Source organism: Pantherophis guttatus, chromosome 2 (genome assembly GCF_059756535.1).
Source record: "Pantherophis guttatus breed Tessera chromosome 2, ASM5975653v1, whole genome shotgun sequence".
Taxonomy (NCBI): domain Eukaryota; kingdom Metazoa; phylum Chordata; class Lepidosauria; order Squamata; family Colubridae; genus Pantherophis; species Pantherophis guttatus.
In genome coordinates, this window is record NC_142064.1 from 87,276,246 (window position 1) to 87,295,302 (window position 19,057).

The 19,057-nt window shown below is 41.7% G+C and overlaps 1 protein-coding gene across 1 annotated transcript in view; it reads left to right on the forward strand.

Annotated features, from left to right (window-relative positions):
* Nucleotides 1-19,057, forward strand: part of HSDL2 (hydroxysteroid dehydrogenase like 2) — a 34,521-nt gene that overhangs the window by 14,480 nt on the left and 984 nt on the right. Inside the window, exons 5-10 of the mRNA XM_034410599.3 lie at nucleotides 2,661-2,764; nucleotides 7,103-7,201; nucleotides 9,177-9,371; nucleotides 13,287-13,358; nucleotides 15,216-15,437; nucleotides 17,520-17,648. Of these exons, the coding sequence (XP_034266490.1) occupies nucleotides 2,661-2,764; nucleotides 7,103-7,201; nucleotides 9,177-9,371; nucleotides 13,287-13,358; nucleotides 15,216-15,437; nucleotides 17,520-17,648 (821 nt within the window). The remainder of the gene's footprint in view (nucleotides 1-2,660; nucleotides 2,765-7,102; nucleotides 7,202-9,176; nucleotides 9,372-13,286; nucleotides 13,359-15,215; nucleotides 15,438-17,519; nucleotides 17,649-19,057) is intronic.

Sequence of the window (19,057 nt, forward strand, 5' to 3'; positions counted from 1 at the left end):
TAACAGCTGTCAAATTATTGCTTTAATTCATTGTTGATGTTTCTGTATGTATTTTTAGCTAATTTTTGTTCATTACTCTTTGCACTGCGGCTGTGAGATGACTAATATATTTTGGCAGCAAATAAATGAAAATACATTTTGGAGAAACACTTTCCACACTTCCTTGCTCCACCCCCAGACATGAAATTTAGGCAATTTACAAGTGAAATGGAGGTTTAGGAGAATTGTAGAAACTACCATTTTCAGATATAATGGTTCTGTTTCATGACTGGATAAAAGGGCCACCCAGGTTGTTAAATCAACTCTGTTAACATTGTGGGGCCTTTTCTTTGTGTGGCTTCATCTGCCAGTCTATACGCTTCAGCCGTTCCTTTTGCCTTCTGTATTGGACCCATCCATATAGTTTTCTTGGCAATAGTCCAAAAGTAGTTGTCATTTTTTTAAAGGATGTTTTTCAGTTCCCAGTGTGGTTTAAAGCCCTGCTATTTCCTGGTAATTTCCTATTTAAATGCTAACTAGGCCCCATCTTTAGCTTTCTTCCTCTTCGGAATGGGACAACTTGCCACAGCCAACTCGCTGCGGCCACCTCACCAGGGCCAATTCTCCACGGCCAACTTGTCATGGGACTACTTGCCACAGGACAATTTAACAATTCAATTTAATTTTTTTTAAATGAATAAAACTTTATTTTAATTTTTGTCATTCACCTTTCATCCTCCCACCCACCCCATTTTGCATCCTTTCTTTAATGATTCTACTCCACTATTTCTTTGTAAGTTGCCTGCAGCGAGTTGGCCATGATGAGTTGGCCGTGGCAAGTTGGTTGCGGCGAATTGCCAGAGAGCCCTTCTCTTTCTCCTTCCTAGTTCTATCCAGATTTCTAGAAAAGTTATCTCTGCTGATTTTCCCCCTCTGTTGCAGCCCATCATCACACCACCACTGTCCAAAGTGTTCAGTGCATCTCTTAACTATTTGGAGTAGATTTTCAGAGAGGAATAAGGGAAGAAAGTATTACAAATCTCGCTAGTGTAACTGCTGTTGGATACATTTCACAAGCAAGAATATAGGAATCTTTTGTTCATAGAAGAATGGTGTCTTCAGATATCATTGTTACCTAAGTTTCTAAAAATACTTTATCTTTAATATATTGATGTCTGTGCTCTTTTGTAGCTTAATACATTCAAATTGTACAAGGCATATTTTCACAATTCTTAAAGGAAGTAGTTTCTTTAAAAAAAAAGTGTTGCAAATCTGAAAATAATTTTGTACAAAAGAAATATAAATCGTTGTTAATTGGCCTATCAGTGAGAAAAATAGTGGCTTTACCATGTTGACTACATGTTTCTCAGAATAAATTATCTTGGAAATAAAATAACTTTCCTGTATGAAAAGATTTCAGTTAATACTTTGTTCACACTTCTTGGTATTTCTGTGTGGGAGGCATTTTTTGTGTGTGTGCTAGTGATACATTCTCCTTATGGTTGTGTTCAGTCACAAAGAATGCATCACTAGTAAAAAAAAAAAAGCAGCATGGATAATTTTATTGTGGAATCTTGGATATTAATTTTATTTTAGTTTTGCAATATATTAAGTAGGGAAGGGATCTTTTTCCTGTTGAATGAAAACTGCGGAGAGGAGGGAGACTGTGTTAATGTAACTTTATACAGTCCACTAAAATATTCTCAAGCATCTTTAGCAACTTTGCACAATTTTACTCAGATTCCTTTCAGCAATGCAGTTTAGGTAACATGGATGCTGTCCATCTCTTTCTTTGGAAGTTTTTTTGAAAGAAATCTGAAATTGTGTTGGGCTGTCATTTCTGTTCCCTTGAAAAAGGTTTGCAGTATGCTTGCTTGCTTTTCATAGATTTATGGTTTATGCATTGCACTGGACTTTTTCCAACAGTTAGGCCATGCTTTTATTTAATGCTATTATTTCTGCCCCAATGATCTTTCTTGTTTTGTGTTGTTTGTTTAATTTATTTTAATTTAATTTGTTTGTCATGGCCTCCAAAAATGTAAGGTTGAAACCACTATGGATGAGGAAAATTGTTACAGAACCAGAGAAGAGATTTGATTCCCCAAACGAAGCAGGAGATCAAGTTTACATTCATGCAATTATGGGCAGAGAATATTGGGGCAAGGCAAACATTAAACCCATGCCAAATACGTTGCAAAAATTTTATTGTGAAAGGATAGAAAGAAAATTACTTAAAATAACACCCCTTTTACATACAATATTGAAGTTCCCTCCTTACTTAGAAGAGAGATTTCTTACTTAAGATGTTATTGGTGTTCTTTGTTTCTGCTTACACATGGATCCCAGAGGAAAGAAGGAAGTGAGAAACTCTACTGCTATTAAGATATCACAAATGGATTGCTCTCTTGTTTTCATCCTGCTCTCAAATGTTTGTTGTCTGCGGTATTTATTTACTTTCATGCCTAGAAAGAACTCCTAAAATAATTATTTTTACTATTATTTCCTAATTATTAAACTGTAACAGTTATCATGAATCTGCTTATTTTAATTTTTTTTAAAAAATAAAATTTAAACTCATCCTTCTCCAATCTGGAACAAGAGTAGCAGCAGTGGTAGAAAGGTAAATGTGTTAAAATTTGACTAGAGTTCCAAATCTTTCTTGTGTTTGTTCATATCCTCAGGTCTAAACTGTGCCTTCCTTATTTGAGAAAGAGTAAAATCGGTCATATCCTTAATATCAGCCCACCCATCAATTTAAATCCTATTTGGTTCAAAAATCATTGTGGTAAGTAAATTTTTATTGCTCACTGATAGTAATTTTTTTCTATATGAAGGAAGCAGCTATATACATGGGTGTGAGGTGATAAAGACTTCAAGAAAGCAGCTGTGATTGCATAATTGAAGCTCTTTGTACATATGATCCCAGAGTTCCCTAGCGAACAAAATCTTTGCTGAGAATCTAGAAGTTGCTGTAAGAAAAGTAATGGTAGAGCCAGGGAGAGAAGCCAAAAAAAAAAAGGGATCCGTTTAGAGTCATTATGTAACCACAATTGTACTGGGTCCAATCCCCCTTGAGTGCTGTTGACCCTTATCTAATCAGGTACTGTTAATTGAGAAGATTCCTCTGCATGGATTTTTAGCAAAGCCCTGGTGGAGCAGTGGTTAGAATGCAGCATTGCAGGTTGACTCTGTCACTGTCAGTAGTTCGATCCTGACCGGTTCAAGGTTGACTCAGCTTTCCATCCTTCTGAGGTGGATAAAATGAGGATCCAGATTGTTGGGGGCAATAGGCTGACTCTGTAAACCGCTTAGAGAGGGCTGTAAAAGCACTATGAAATGCTATATAAGTTTAAGTGCTATTGCTATTGCTATCAGTAAATCAGTTCAATTAAACCTTCAGGTGTGGCTTTGTTTTTTCACACCCGATAATTGCTAAGGTTGGAAGGCAATTGGTACAAATCCTTCTTGTTTTCCGCAGTTTGTGTTCAATTTAGCAGCTCCCCCATTTAATCTCAGTTTCAGAACATAAAATTAGGAGGTGGATAAATTTTTCCCTTATCCTTCCTCTCTGCTGCTGATTTTTCCCTTATCCTTTCTCTTTGCTGTTGAAGATCTAATATAATTACACCTTATTTTACTATTTTACGTTGTATTCATAATTGGTTTGCATACAGGGGTGGGCTTCAAAAATTTTAGCAAGGGGTTCTCTGCCCAGTTGCTGGGTGGGCATGGCCATGGTAGGCATAGCCTAGTCGGCATTCACCACAGCGGTGGGGAGGCTGGTTGCCCTCCCCGGGCTCCGGAGGCTTTCCTCGAGCCTCTGGGAGGTCAAAAACAGCTTCCCTAGGTTCCGGAGGCTCTCTGGAGGCTGGAAATGGGCCCGTTTCCGATCTTCCCAAACTTCCGGTAGGCCCATTTTTCACCCTCCCCGAGCCTCCACGCACTCCCTGCACTTACCTGCATCCAAAACGGGCCACATGGGGCCTTCTGGAAGGGGAGGGGAAGGCAGGGTAGGGCAGGGCCATCCAGGATTGGGATTTCGGGGTTGTCCGAACTGTACAGAATCTTGGCTAGAGGTTCTCCTGAACCCCTGCGAACACACAGCAGCCCACCCCTGCTTACAAGGGAGAGATGGTATACAAAATTCTTTTTCAGATGCACCAAGGTCATAGGCAGCAGTTCCTCTGCAGGTTTTTCTTGACAGTGAATATGTTACATCTTCAGAAGCCTCATCCACGAAGGCTCTCAAGGGCAAGCTTTTTTCAATTTCAGAACTTGAAGGACATCAGAAGCGCCTGCTATTAGTTCATGACATTCATCTGCCTCTTGGGGCTCCATTTCATGTTGGAATTTGACCTGTTTCACAAAGGAATTTCTCATTTTGTTGGCCTTAACTGAGGAAGTTGTTCTAGCTGCTGAAATTCCAGGTTTTGCCTAAACCTTCCTAACTAGTTTCTTCCTCCTGTATCTCAAGTGAGAAGGCTGGGTAAGGAGGCAGTCACACCACTGTTGTATTATGACAATTTCTCATTACCTGTTCAGGTGAACTACCCTCTCTGCAAGAATTTATACCCAGTGCAGTTTGTTTATTCTTTTATTATAGTTAAAATATTGTATTTGAGATTTCTGCTAAATGTACTTTCCAAGGCAGCTTGTAACATTACAAATATATCATAATATTGCAATATAAAATATGTAACTTGAATCTCTCTCTCTCTTATTTACAATCCTTTGTTATCTAACCACACATATATACAATACTTTTTTGGACTCTTACATTATCTCTTATATGTGGGATATTGTTTGCAGAGACTATAAAATCACCAGTGAGATTTAATTTCCTAATCAAAAAGTCAGAAGATGGGGTTTTTTCCCTTGCATGGAATGGCTTGACCATGTACCGTGGCACTGCAATTTAGTTCTTATGCTTTTGAGAGAAATACCCAAAGCAATCCAATTAATGGTCTAGGAGGGAGCTCCAGCTGCCTTCCTTTCACTGATAGGATTGGTTAAGCTGTCATGTTAATGTTATTTTCAAAGATAAATGGCAAACCACTTTTAAAGCTGGATTACTTGCTGATGTAATTGCATCAGCAGCAGGCAGCATTATGATAGGTGTTTACCGAATTTTCAGAAAGATTACACTAACTAGAATGATATCTAGGCAAGATATGGATCTAGGAGATGTGGATGTGTTTCAGCCTATATTGACTCCTGGGTACTGCCTGGACAAGTCCCTGAAGTTTTCTTGGCAAGGGTTTTTGGCAATTGTTTGCCACTGTGTCATTCCTAGGGCTGAGAGAGAGTGATTGGCTCAAGGTCACCCAGAAGGGATTTGTGCCTCCCAATCTCATGTTTTCTAGCGCAAATGGAGCACGCGCAAGGGGCGTGGTTTTGTGTGCCGCCTGCATCCCATGGATGGGGCCTCGCTTGCTTGCGTGGCCCAGTTTCTGACATGCCGCAGACCGATGCGGGTCTACCTGGCTTAGTGATTGTAACTCTGGTCCCAATTTCCATTGTTAACCAAAGGCTACCTGCAGGCAAAGGAAAAGTAAACGGGTCAAAAGAAAGGGGAAGACCGAGAAAGAGGAAGTCAGTGAAATCTACCAAGCGAGAGAAGATCAAAAGGAAATGCACAAAGTAGTGTATAGACATGTTGAAAGCAGGAATGTTTTGCAATGAGAGAAAAGAATAGAACATGGTAGCAAATGGTGTGGTGTAAATTAGGTTTAGCTATATTTCCTTTTTTTCCTTTTTCTTATCCGATATGTTCATTTTGGTGGCTTATTGTTTCTTACTTGTTTATTGTACTTTTCATAATGCTGCTTATCGCAAAAAGGAATTGTGAGTATGTGTGTTTGTGCTGAGTGATACAGTCATCATCTGCTCCCTAATCCCCTTGGATTTAGTCCCTTTTATTTCCCTATGTGCCATGCAGTCAACTAGCCACCATATTTAGCTTCTAGCTAGTACAGGCAGTCCTCAATTTGTGACCATAATTGAGCCCAAAATTATGAACATAAGCCTTAAGTGAGTCATTGCACGTGCCCAATTTTACCATCTTTTTTGCGGCAGTTAAGCAAAAAGGATGATTATTAAGTGAACCCATTGTTCAATGTGGGGTTTTTATTAGAAACCAGAAATAAGGGCCAGTTTCTGGCCAAAATGTTGTAAATCACATTTGTGTGATGGGGATGCTGCTGCAAACCACCATAAACGTGGTCCAGTTGCCAAGTGCCCCAAAATGCAATCATGTTGTGTGTGGGGCCCCCCAGCTGTTGGGACTTTGAATTCTGATCATAAGTAGCTTTCCAGTATCCACTGTAACTTTGAATGGTTGCTAAGCAAGTGGTCATAAGTTGAGGACTACCTGAAACTGCAGTTACAAAACTGGGTTCCGGTGTCAAGAGTTAAGTTCCCTTTGTAGGCTACTTGGTAATTTTTTTTGAGACTTGCATATCAAGGAACATCCATTGAGGATCCAGATTGTTGAGGGCCATGTGCTGACACTGTAAACCGCTTAGAGAGGGCTATACAGCGCTGTAAAGCGGTATGTAAGTGCTATTGGTATTGCTATTTACGGCAGGGGTCCCCAACCTCTGGACTGCAGGCCACTAGTGGGCCATGAGCTGTTTGCAACCGGACCTCGGAAACAGCTGGCTTGTGCATGTACACACGTATCCTCACTTATGTGAGTACATGCATGCACACTCCATTTCTGTGAGCGGTGGACATGCATGCATTCTGCTTGCAGAAATGGAGCTGTACGTGCCAGCCACTCACGCAGAACCATCCCCTCCCCCTCGCCAGTCCGCAAAGCTGGAAAGGTTGGGGAACTTGTGATTTATGGGATAACATTCTATTTATAGTATTCCAATAAAGTGAAAAAGAAAGCAGTGCAGATAAGATGATCCTTGGTGGATCCTATCAAAAGCGTGTCTGAGCCAGCTTTTTATTTCCCATAACAGTAAAGCATATGTCTCTGCTTCACTTTCTACCTTTCTCTCCCCTCAGAATGGGATTATTATTATTTTTTAATAAAATGCAGTACACTAAGCCTGTGTATAGAGGAAATTAAACTTTCATCGGTTCTAAAGGACTGAATCTTTGTGTTCTGTTTTAGCCTATACTATTTCTAAATACGGGATGTCCATGTGTGTGCTGGGAATGGCAGAAGAATTTAGAGGAGAAGTTGCTGTTAATGCTTTATGGCCTCAAACAGGTACGAGCCTTTTTAAAAATTATTATGGAAAGGTTAACTGATCTGTTTCTGATTTTTAATGTGCTAAGTTTGGATTAGAATCTCATTCCTTCAGTCATTCCATTGCATTTGACTGATAATGACCCGTGGTTAAAATGCAGTACTCCAAGCTAACTCTGCCAACAGTCTGGGATCCTGACCGGCTCAAAGTTGACTCAACCTTCCATTCTTCTGAGGTTGGTAAAAGGAGGAGCCAGATTGTTGGGGGCAATATGCTGGCTCTGTAAACCGTTTAGAGCTGTAAAACGGTACTATGAAATGGTATATAAGTCTAAATGCTATTCCTATTGCTATTGGATATCATTTCTCCAGTCAGTAACTGTTTCTTTGAGTCCTTGTAAGGTCCTATTTGTGTCATCTATGATTGTATCTGGCCAGTTTATCTTCCATCTGTCTCTTTTTTGATTCTCCTCCATTTTTGCAAATATCAGGAGTTACACTCCAAGTTTGGTCCAGTTGTTTTTGTTTTCAGAGTGTTATCCTGCCAGTGGATGGATAGAGTCCTGAACGTCTTTACTACGTAGTTTCTTTCCAATGTACTGGTGGAGTGGAAAGAATAATCATTATAAAATGGAGGTGCCCAAAATAAGCTTTTCTTGGAATTGGGCCTGGTAAGACAAAGTGAAGAATGGAGCCAGATAAAAGGCTCTTGGGGTGGTTGAGAATGGGCAGGAATTGCAACAGGTGTCTGGGGTGTGAGTGGATATTGTGAGCTGCATCTGAGCATTTGCCCAAAGCTACACTTTCGATATTCCTTTTTTAGAGCAGGCAGAATAACAGAGTTAAAAGAGACCTTGGAGGTCTTCTAGTCCAACCCCCTACTCTGGCAGGAAACCCTATACCATTTCAGACAAATGGTTGTCCAATCTCTTCTTAAAAACTTCCAGTGTTGGAGTATTCACAACTTCTGGAGGCAAGTCTTTTCACTAATTAATTGTTCTGTCAGGAAACTTCTCCTTAGTTCTAAGTTGCTTCTTTCCTTGATTGGTTTCCATCCATTGCTTCTTGGCCTGCCTTCAAGTGCTTTGGAGAATAGGTTGACTCCCTCTTCTTTGTGGCAGTCCCTGAGATATTGGAACACTGCTATCATGTCACCCCTAATTCTTCTTTTCATCAAACTAGACATACCCAGTCCCAGCAACCGTTCTTCATATGTTTTAGCCTCCAGTCCCTTAATCATCTTTGTTGCTCTTCTCTGCACTCTTTCTAGAGTCTCAACATCTTTTTTACATCATGGTATCCAAAACTCGATGCAGTAGTCCAAGTGTGGTCTTATCAAGGCATTATAAAGTGGTATTAACACTTCACGTGAACTTGATTCTATCCCTCTGTTAATACAGCCTCAGACTGCATTGGCTTTTTTGGCAGCTACAAAACCCTGCTGGCTCATACTTAAGTGGTTGTTCACTAGAACTTTAAGATCCCTCTCACAGTTACTACTATTGAGCCAGGTACCACCTATACCGGTGATGGCTAACCTTTTTGCCATTGCGTGCCAAAAGCGGGGGGAGCACGCGAGAGTGTCCACACCCATAATTCTATGTGCCTCGCCCCCCCCCCACGCATGCACGTGCAACCCCCTGCGCTCCCCCCGCTTTTGGTATGTGATGGTACAGTTGGCCCGGTAGGCCCGTTTTTCACCTTCCTCAGGCTCCAGTGCCTTTCTAGGAACATGGGGAGGGTGAAAACGGCATTCCCCATCCCCTTAGAGGCCCTCCAGAGGCCGGAAATAGCCTGTTTCCCGACTTCCGGTGGGCCCAGAAGGCCCGAAAATCAGCTGGCCAGCGTGCGCATGTGCGCCGGAACTGAGCTCACGTGCCCACTGATATGGCTCCACGTGCCACCTGTGGCACGGGTGCCATAGGTTCGCCATCCCAGACCTATACTATCAAAAAATCATTATTAAATCAACCCCTTCATTCTTCTGTGTTTTTAGCTATATACACCTCTGCAATGGATATGCTGGGAGGAGCTGGTGTGGAAAAACAATGCAGGAAAACAGACATTTTAGCAGATGCTGCCTATTGTATTTTATCAAAGCCAAAAAGTTTCACCGGGAACTTCATTATTGATGAGGTTTTATTGAAAGAAGAAGGAATTAAGAACTTTGATGTATATGCGGTCGCTCCAGGTAATGTGGATGTAATTTTTAACACATTTAATTGTGTACTACACCAAAATTACTACAAATTATATGTCAGACCCCTAACTGACACATAATTGCTAACATAAATCACACTGATTTCAGTTGTTCTACTTTTATGTATTACTAAGTCTGTACCCAGCCCAATATATTTCTAACTGTGTTACCTTGATTATATCAATATTTTCAATTTACCACCAAAAAATGACTTTTAATTACAGGTGGTCCTTGACTTATACCAGTTTGCTTAGTAACCGTTCAAAGTTACAACGATACTGAAAAAAGTGACTTATGTCCAATTTTCATACTGCATGGTCACATGATCAAAATTCAGCCGCTTAGCAACTGGCTCATATTTATGACGGTTGCAGTGTCCCAGGTTCATGTGATCACGTTTTGCAACCTTCTGTCAAGCAAAGTCAATGGGGAAATAGATTCACTTTACAACCATGTTACTAACTTAACAACCGCAGTGATTCACTTAACAGCTGTGGCAGGAAAGGTCATAAAATGATGCAAAACTCACTTAACTGTCTCACTCAGCAATGGAAATTTTGGGCTCAATTGTGGGTCGTACATCAAGGACTACCTGTTTTTCAGCAGTTCCTATGACATCTAGTCATTTTTCTTTGGGAAAAGTGTTTTATGTATGGGTGTGTCTGTATATAAAATCACAAGACCATATCTCCCTCTACAGGTAATCCCCAGGTTACGAGCATTCCCTTAGTGAACATTCGAAATTATGCGATAAGCGCCCCCTAAAGTTTATGAACAAGTCCCAAAGCTACGAATCTTGCAGCACCATGACAGTTGTTCGCCCTTACAAACAACCGCAGAGGCTCTCCAATATTTGTCCTGCACATTGCAGGTCGAAATGAAGCTTGTGAGAGGCATATCTGCCCCTCCGATGCTCCTGGCTTCTGTGGGCCCCCCCTGGCATATTGCAGGCCAAAATGGAACTTCCGAGGTACGAGATTCACTCCCATGAATCCTCAGGGCAGGCTCCATCCTGGGCAGGCTCCATTACATTCATAACTTGAGGACTACCTGTACTAGTAACTGAACACTCTTCATTCCAAAGGCCTTGAAAGAAAAGACAGTTTATACCCCTTGTTAAATGCCAGAAAGGGTGGGGATCATCCTAACCCAGTGGGAAGAATATTCAATAGTTGAAAATACTGTGACTAAGAAGGTAAGTTTATATAAAATCCTGTTGCCTTGATCTTATGAGAGGTACTTGCATTGTTGTGACTTAGGCTTACTGAGTCATTACAATACACAATTAGTCCCCAAAAAACCTATTTTATTGTAACAGCTGAGAATTACGTTCATTCCCAGCTGAGTTCCAATTAGTTGCAAAACCAGTCCTTCGGAAGAAGTCCTTTGGGATAATCACCAATCTTTACCTTCTTTGACACCCTGTCAAAGGCCTTACTTGACAAAGCCCCACGAAGTTCAGAAACAAACGAGATGCTGACTGGAAACGGAGTTAGCAACGTTGCTTTCCTGCAAAAGGCCCAAGTGCCTTTGTTTCTCTTTTAAGTCTTGGGGGGAGGGGGCAATCATCTCCTGGCCTTACTCCCAAGTCGTCCTTTTTGTTTTAGCTGCTCTTGCCTTCTGGCAGCTCTGCATGCGTGCACTAGGAACAGGCTCCTCCTGTTCCTCTGCCTCTCTGCTGTCTGACTCTGGGGGCTCCGGAGTCCGCGCATCACTCCCAGATGGCCCTGGCCCCATCTCTGCCTCCAACGCAGAGCCCTCGTCCAGGCCTTCCCCAGATTCCAGGACTTGCCCATGTTCCTCCCCAGCCTCCTCACTGTCCGACTCCGCTGCCAGCTCCGCAGGCTGCTGGCGGACCACAACATGCATTGTTCTATCCTGGCTACATCATGATGGCTGGGAAGATTCTGCCTTGTGAGATGTTGGAAAAGTAATTAGATCCCAAACCATTTTGGAATTTATTGGGGATCATTAATATCTTGAATTGCGTCTGGAAGACTACTAACCACCAATGAAGTTCCTACAAGATAAGTGTCATTCTGTTATACTTGTTAGTACCAATCACTGAACCATCATGTCCTGTATCAGCTGTGGCTTTTAAAACATAAGAGCAACCCAATGTAGAGCAAAGTGCACTCGTTTAATTGAGATGTGGCAAGGGCATGAGTCACTGACCTCGGTATCTCTTAATCCAGGAAGGTTGCTCTACACAGGAGCGAAGTCCCAGAGAACCTCCACCCTGTAAACCTGTTTGGGATGAGCTTTTTGTGAGGTCTCATGATTTGATGAAAGTCAAATTTGAAAATGCATTCTTGATGCATTTTAAATTGCTCTACTAACACAAGCAATAGAAAATTCTGGTATCAATTATATTCTTCAGCAAGGGTTACTTACACTAGGTATGCCATGTTTGGAGTCTCCTCTGCTGTCCGTTTCCATTGATAACCAGCAGGAAAGGAATGAAGTACAGCATGAGAGTTAAAATCCATTGAAAAAAGTGTGTTTTCTTCTATTGAATGTTCATACTCCTTAATGCCATAGGTATCCCTCTGTATTTATTATTTATTATTTATTTATTTATTATTTAAATTTCTATACCGCCCTTCTCCAGAATAGGACTCAGGGCGGTGAACAGCCAGAATAAAAAACAATATAAATACCAAGTCAGACAAAAAGTTATCATATTGCTAAAAATGCATATTGTCTTACTAATTTCCCAAAATGCCTGTAGAAAAATTTTAAACTACAGGGACACATGGTCCAATATGATATTGTATGATATTGGTTGAATGTATTGGTACATTGCTACATTTCCAAAACCCAACTGGAAAGGGTTCTGATAATCCACTTGATCCAAGATTTGTTTGCTCCAAAATTCTCTGCCCAAGCACTTTCTCAACAGTGTTCTTCCAAAAGGGAAAGTAGAGATTGACATTAACTGTCCAGGATTGAAGTGTCCATCCACAACTTCTTGAGAAGCTTTCAAGGCTGAAGAACCACCCCCTCAAAGAGATGTTGCATGGATCCATCCCATCTCCTGAGCACCTTAATAACCCAGGAGGAAAATCTATCTCACAGACAGATAGTTGAACTTTATAGTGCCAAAGACCTTGTTTAAGACATATGACCATAATGGTGCATGCCTGTATGGATCATAAGTTATGATGGTTATAAGTCATGTGATGGACTTGATTTTACAATCTTTTTTGCGTTGGCCATTAAGTGAATGCCACAGTCATTAAACCCATGCCACCGGTCCCCAACCTTTGCAGCTTGGCAGCCCAACTAGGGGGGAGAGGGGAACCAGGCTGTGTGAAGGGTGGGCAGGCGCCCACGTCCATATGCATGCAGCTTGACTGCAAGTGGAGCTGCACACACACGCATGTGCACCGGCCTGCCGCTTGTGCAAATAAGCTTGTGTGCTGGCATGCTGCTCGGGCAGCCTGGTTCTGAATAGACTATGGCCTGGTAGTGGGCCTGGTAGTTAGGGACCCCTGCACTATGGCACAGTTTTGCTGAAAAATAAAATTGCCAATTTTCAGCATGTGACCGCACGATGCGGTCACGTGACCGCAGGATGCTGAAAATGGCTCCCAAACTATTCCATCTCTCCCATGAAATTCTGTGTCCTAGACAATTGGTCCAAAAATTAATTCTGATGCACTAGTGACTTCCATAGTCTGTATGCATGTTTACGTTTGGAAATCATAGTCCATTCTGGTTTCTCAAATGGATCTTTGCAAATATTTAAATATGTGTATGCATGTATGGTTGCATTTTGTGTGTTTGCTTTAAATAACACCAATATTTGCCACAGCGGATATAAATTAATAGTTTGATATTATCATATGAAGGGTAAATTTTTTTTAAAAAAAAAAAACCTTATTATTTCTATTTGCATTTTAGGTTATCCTTTGATACCAGATTTTTTTTTAGATGTGGATCCTGATACGATAGCAATGAAAATGGAAGCACAAGGTAAAGAAACTACTTTGTCTCTATCACTTGCTAGCCCAGGATTGAAGAAGGGGAAGTGGAGGGGAGGGGGGGGCTCCTGCTCTCCCTCATCCTTTCCGTCCTTCTCCGGATCAATTCTGGAACGAATTCTGGAATTATGCAAAACATGTAAAATCTGCAAGACTGGGAAGAATGGATCGGTTCTATCAAGACTTTGGTTATTGGACAAACTCATTTGGATACAAGCCAATGGCTGGATTCATGAATCACAATAAACCATAATGTAGCTTGTTTGGTTTTTATATTAGGATATTGTGCTAGCCTGGTTTGTAAAATATAATGTAGGACAAGAGGCGGTGGTGGTGCAGTAGTTAGAATGTAATACTGCAGGTATTCTGCTGACTCCCGATTGCCAGCAGTTCGGTAGTTCAAATCTCACCAGCTCAAGGTTGACTCAGTCTTCCATCCTTCCAAGGTCGGTAAAATTAGGACCCAAATTGTTGGGGGTAAACCGCTTAGAGAGGGCTGTAAAGCACTATGAAGCACTAAATAAGTCTAAGTGCTGTTGCTAATAATGCCACTGGAGATGGTCTTTGCTCCAGCGGTTTGAGTCCTAGCGGTAAGTGGCATGGTGAGCTCCTGTTGCTTGTCTCAGCTTCTGCCCACTTAGCAGTTCTAGATATATAGTAGATATATAGGTACCATTTTGATGGGGAGATGAGCCGGCACTTCGTGCAGATGGTTAGACTCCTGCTGGCAACCTTCCCGGTTGCGATGCCTGTTTGTGAGGTGGCTTTGGTGTAGGGAAAGGGCCTTAGATGACACTGCAGGAAAGCCATTCGTCTTTCTTTCTGGTGCAGAGCTAGCTCACCACCTTGGAAAACGTGTGGGCGTGAACCAAGCATGGCTAGCAGCAGGGGTGAAATGCTCCCGGTTGGGACCGGATCGCCTGATCCGGTAGCTATGGCAATGGGTGGTTCGGAGAACCGATAGCAAAAATCCCTGCCCCCCCTCCCCATGCCCAGCTGAGCCGCGCGATCATCAGAGGCTGTTTTATTTTACTTTTAAGAGCATTTTTTCTACAACCTCTTCGGCTGAAAAAATGCTTTTAAAAGTACAAAAAAAAAGCCTCTGATGATCGCGCGGCTCAGCTGGGATCGTCAGAGGATTTTCAAAGCATTTTTTTCTGCAACCCCTTCAGCCGAAGAGGCTGTAGAAAAAAAAATGCCTTTAAAAGACTCTGGCAATCCCAGCTGACTTGTCTGATCGTCAGAGGCTTCTAAAAGCATTTTTTTCTGCAACCTTTTAAGGTTGTAGAAAAAATGCTTTGAAAAGTTTAAAACAAAAAAAAGTTGGCCACGGTCACCCAGTCACATTGGCCCCCCCCAAGCCACGCCCACAGAACCGGTAGTAAGAAATTTTAGATTTCACCCCTGGCCAGCAGTCAGCCAAACTACTACTGTGAATTAGCCTTGAAGTCTCCTGGCTAATGTAACATCGCCATACACTAAATGAATAAATTAATTACTTTAGGACAAAGCATTTTTTATGGCTCATTCGGTTGGTTAAGTAAAACTGGCATAACTTCATATCTGTTTATTGTAATTGTAAATAAACAAGTGCATTCGTTGTTATCAAGCTATGTTGTATCACCAGACTTTCGCCCTTTAATTTAGTTTGTTCGGTGGGATAGTTTTTTATGATTGCTGATCTTTCTTTCTTTTCAATAAAAATTCTAAAAACACTCTTGAAAATGAGGAGAAAATCTTGGTCCATGATAGAATCAGACCGAATTAAGAATAGGTCTCTCTAGAGATTTTAAATCATCCTTTACTAAAACACAAACGCTAATTTTACTTCTTGCTGATGGTCCTATAGGAGCTTCTCCAACCTTCAAAGAAGGAAAAAAACAAGATATTGTGAAAAATGAAGGTCCTGATAAAACAAAAGCCGAAGGACCTGATAGAGACAAACTACATGTACACTTCGCTGCAGATAAACCAGCAGGGCCCGTAGCAGAAACATTTAAACTTATAAAAGGAATGATAAATGAAGATATTGTAAAGGCAACTCAAGGAGTTTATCAGTTTGAATTATCCGGTAAGGATTCTATACACATTTTAAGACATTGCATTGTACTAGATGGCCGCCTGGTCTTTGACAGAAAGCCACTTAAAGAGACTAGAAGCACTTGAAATGTGGATTTACAGGTGGCTGTTACGTATAAGTTGGGTTGACAAAATCAGAAATGAGGAGGTGATAAGCTGCCTGGGAAAGCCAAGGGAAATCATCAAAACCATGAAAAAGCGAAAGTTAGAATATTTTGAATATGAGCTGTGATACCCGGAAAAATACGGCATACTTCACTTAATCCTCCAAGGAAAGATTGAAGGCAAATGAGGTCCAGAAGAACATCATGGCTTCAAAATCTAAGGGACTGGTTTGGACAAAACTCAAAAGCAGTTTTCATGTGGCTGTTGATAAAAATAAGATCGCCAACGTCCAATGACGGATGTGGCACAAGAAGAAGAAGATGGCCTCATGTAACAAAGAGTTTAGGAATCCACTAGACAATCTCTGTCCTGTTGGGTCATTTCAGAGATATTTCCTTAATTGAACAGGGAAACAAAGACAACAGAAAGACATGTAGGCAAAATACTGTGGGAGCTGGCACGACTTTTGACTTCCTGCCAGCTTCCCCATTTATTTTGCTTGCGGTAAGCTAACAAGGAGAAAGTCAGGGGAAGCCAGCAGGAAGCTGCAGGTTCAAGGCCAACAGGCAGGTAGATAGTCACCAGGTGGAGAAGGGAGCAAGGGGATGTGGTGGGGTGTAGGTCAGGAATTGGGGTGTAATGGGGGTAAATGAGAGGTGCGCAGGTTTGGAAGGGTGTATGGGTGTGTGCAAGAGATGCTGTGTAGGTTGAGGAAGTGGAGCTGTTCAAGAAGGTTGCATGATGGTCATGGGGCTGTGTGAGGGATGCCCCGTGGTTTCAGAGGGTGCAGCTAGGGAAGGGTGCTTAGAGGTGTTTAAGAGTATATGAGTGGGACCAAGCAAGTCAGGGACATTGTATTGGGGGGGGGGAGCAGCGTTGGTTTGGAAGGGTACATGTGTTGTGGCTCCGTTGTCTGAGCCTGGGCTATCGACAGATGCAGACTCTGAAAGTGAGGGAGAGGAGTTGGCAAGGCCTCCCTCTCCAGGACCCTCCTCTCTGGCAATGCCTCCGGAGGACATTAAAGGCCAAAAGTTAGGCCCAGAGCCAAGCATGTCCCCGCAGCCACAGATGGACAGCGCCGAAGTAGATAAGTGTTGGCTGGGCCCTCGGCAGAGGCGCAGAGAGAAGTGTGCGCAGCAGAGGGGAAGGCGTGCCAGAGATTAGCTGAGTCACTGGACCACACCCCACAGGGTATAAATGTGGGTGTGGTGGCCGGTTCAGTTTGTGACGAGCAAAAACTAGAAATAGAAATTAGAAATAGTTTAGAAATTTTGTATTGTTGAACCTTTGCCTGCCTTATCGGAATGCTTGCGTGTGTGGGACGGGGACAGAACATCATGGGGGTAACTAAAAGGTATAACATGGGTCAGGAAAGGCACATTCAGGGCAGCATGGATGGGAAAGAATGTGGGAGGGGGTTGCGCAAGAGAACCATGTGGTTTCGGTAGAGCATGCAGGAGAGAGGTGCAGGTCAAGAAGGATGCATCGGGGGTTGCAGCAGTTGCTAAACAAAGCGGTTGCTAAATAAGGACTACCTATATGGTGAAATCAGTAGCCCTTGACTAATTTACGACTGACTTAGATCCCACTGATGTACGCTCGCACCTGTCCTGCATGACTGAATTTGAATCAAAGTTTATATGACACCAGCTCTTTTAAATAATACTGTTGTTAAGTAGCTGAAAAGCTTATATGACGCACCCTGAAACTGAAAGGAGAAGCAGGATACAAATCTAAATTGCGGGGGGAAATCAAAAGATGGAGTTGAAAGTGATTTAAAAGCTATTGAAATCATTACCAGCAGAAGTAGGATCACATACAATTGGCTTTTAGTTATGCTCTCTTTTTTTTTACAGGTATTTCGGTGAAAATTGCCGTTCAAACGTTATACTGAAGTTGTTTAGCTTGTAAATGAAAGAAACATGCCACTAATTTATCTTCTATACATGGATTATTATTCTTGTTTTAGGTGAAGAAGGCGGAACATGGTACATTGATCTTAAGAACAAAGGCGGCAGTGCAGGAATTGGTGAGGCTCCTGGAAAGGTCGATGTGATTATGAACATGTCTGGCAATGACTTTGTAAAAATGTTTTCAGGTAAGTAGTTTGAAAATGTTTACCCTTGTTTAATCAGATTTTTTCCCCCAATCCTTCATTTGGGTTATTGCTTTTTGAAATGGTTACTATTTTTAGAGACCGCTAGCTATACAGTGGGAAATGGTATTGAATTTTGTGTTCAATTGATGGAGGTAATCTGAAGTTGTACTGGGTGGTACTAAACTCAACTTTTAGTTTCTGTTCAAAGCCTACGCTAACATTTCGCAATTAATTAATGAAGTACAGGCGTTCAAATTGAGAATTAATGGGGGCAAAAATACCCGCTTCAAAACACAATGCTGCTTTAGTTACTCAAATCTGACACCAACTTCCTTTTTTACCGATGTTCTACTTTTGTACTCATCATCCTCTGGGTCAGGGGTCTCCAACCTTGGCAACTTTAAGACTTGTGGACTTGAACTCCCAGAGTTTCTCAGCCAGCAAAGCAAATTCAAGTCCACAAGTTGCCAAGGTTGGAGACCACTGCTCTGGATCCCAGACAAGACGTAAGGTTTAAAAAAAGTTACCCTCCTTCAGTTGAAGGTAAATTGTTTGAAACCAACAGATCATAGTTAATCCTTAACAAGAAAGCAGAAACACAGAGAACTTTCCTATATTTGGGAAGACCCCTACTTCAGTCTCTGAATAAGTTTCCTAGGGGAGAGAAGTAAGCCTTCAGCCTTGACATGCTCAGATTTCCTATCTCAAAGGCCTTAACTTGATGACTGAAACCATCTTCTTAAGGCACTCTGCCCTCACAAAAATCTACTTGTTAACACACCTACCCTACTCCATGTTTCAAAGGTGGTGCAGGAGATGAATATAGAGGAAAAATAAGCAAGTTTCTAGAACTCTTCATCTTTTAGTCTGGAGGAGGGAAATGAATTGGCATCAAATTACAGAGGCAAGCGGTTGCACCGAGTACTATCCTTCTGAATTGTGGAGGTGCCCGTTACCAAGTCAATCGCAACTTCAGAGATCCTTTTTCTCTTATTAGCAATGAATCTCTTCCCTACCTAGCAGCTAATTCTAGTTCATCGGTTTCTGACAGCACCATATGACTCTACTATAACATTCTAATATTTGTAAAATATGCTCCCTTTCTTTGTCTATTTTAATTTGCTCTCTGACCTCAGTAAAATCTTACTAATCTGGAATATTTGATGGCATTAATCTCAGCATGGAGGGTAAAGGAACTTTCTGTGGAAAATGTTTTGTGTATCTTCATCAAGGCAGGGTAACCTAAGAATGGATCCCTGCCTGGATCTGAAGATGAGTTCAAGCTGTCAAAGATCATAAGCGATTGGATTACTGAATTGTAATTGGATTATTGGATTTTTGGATTTGTACTCAGTTTTGGCACAGGTTTTAGCTAGTTAACACCATTGTGCTAAGTAGCAAGGTAGTGT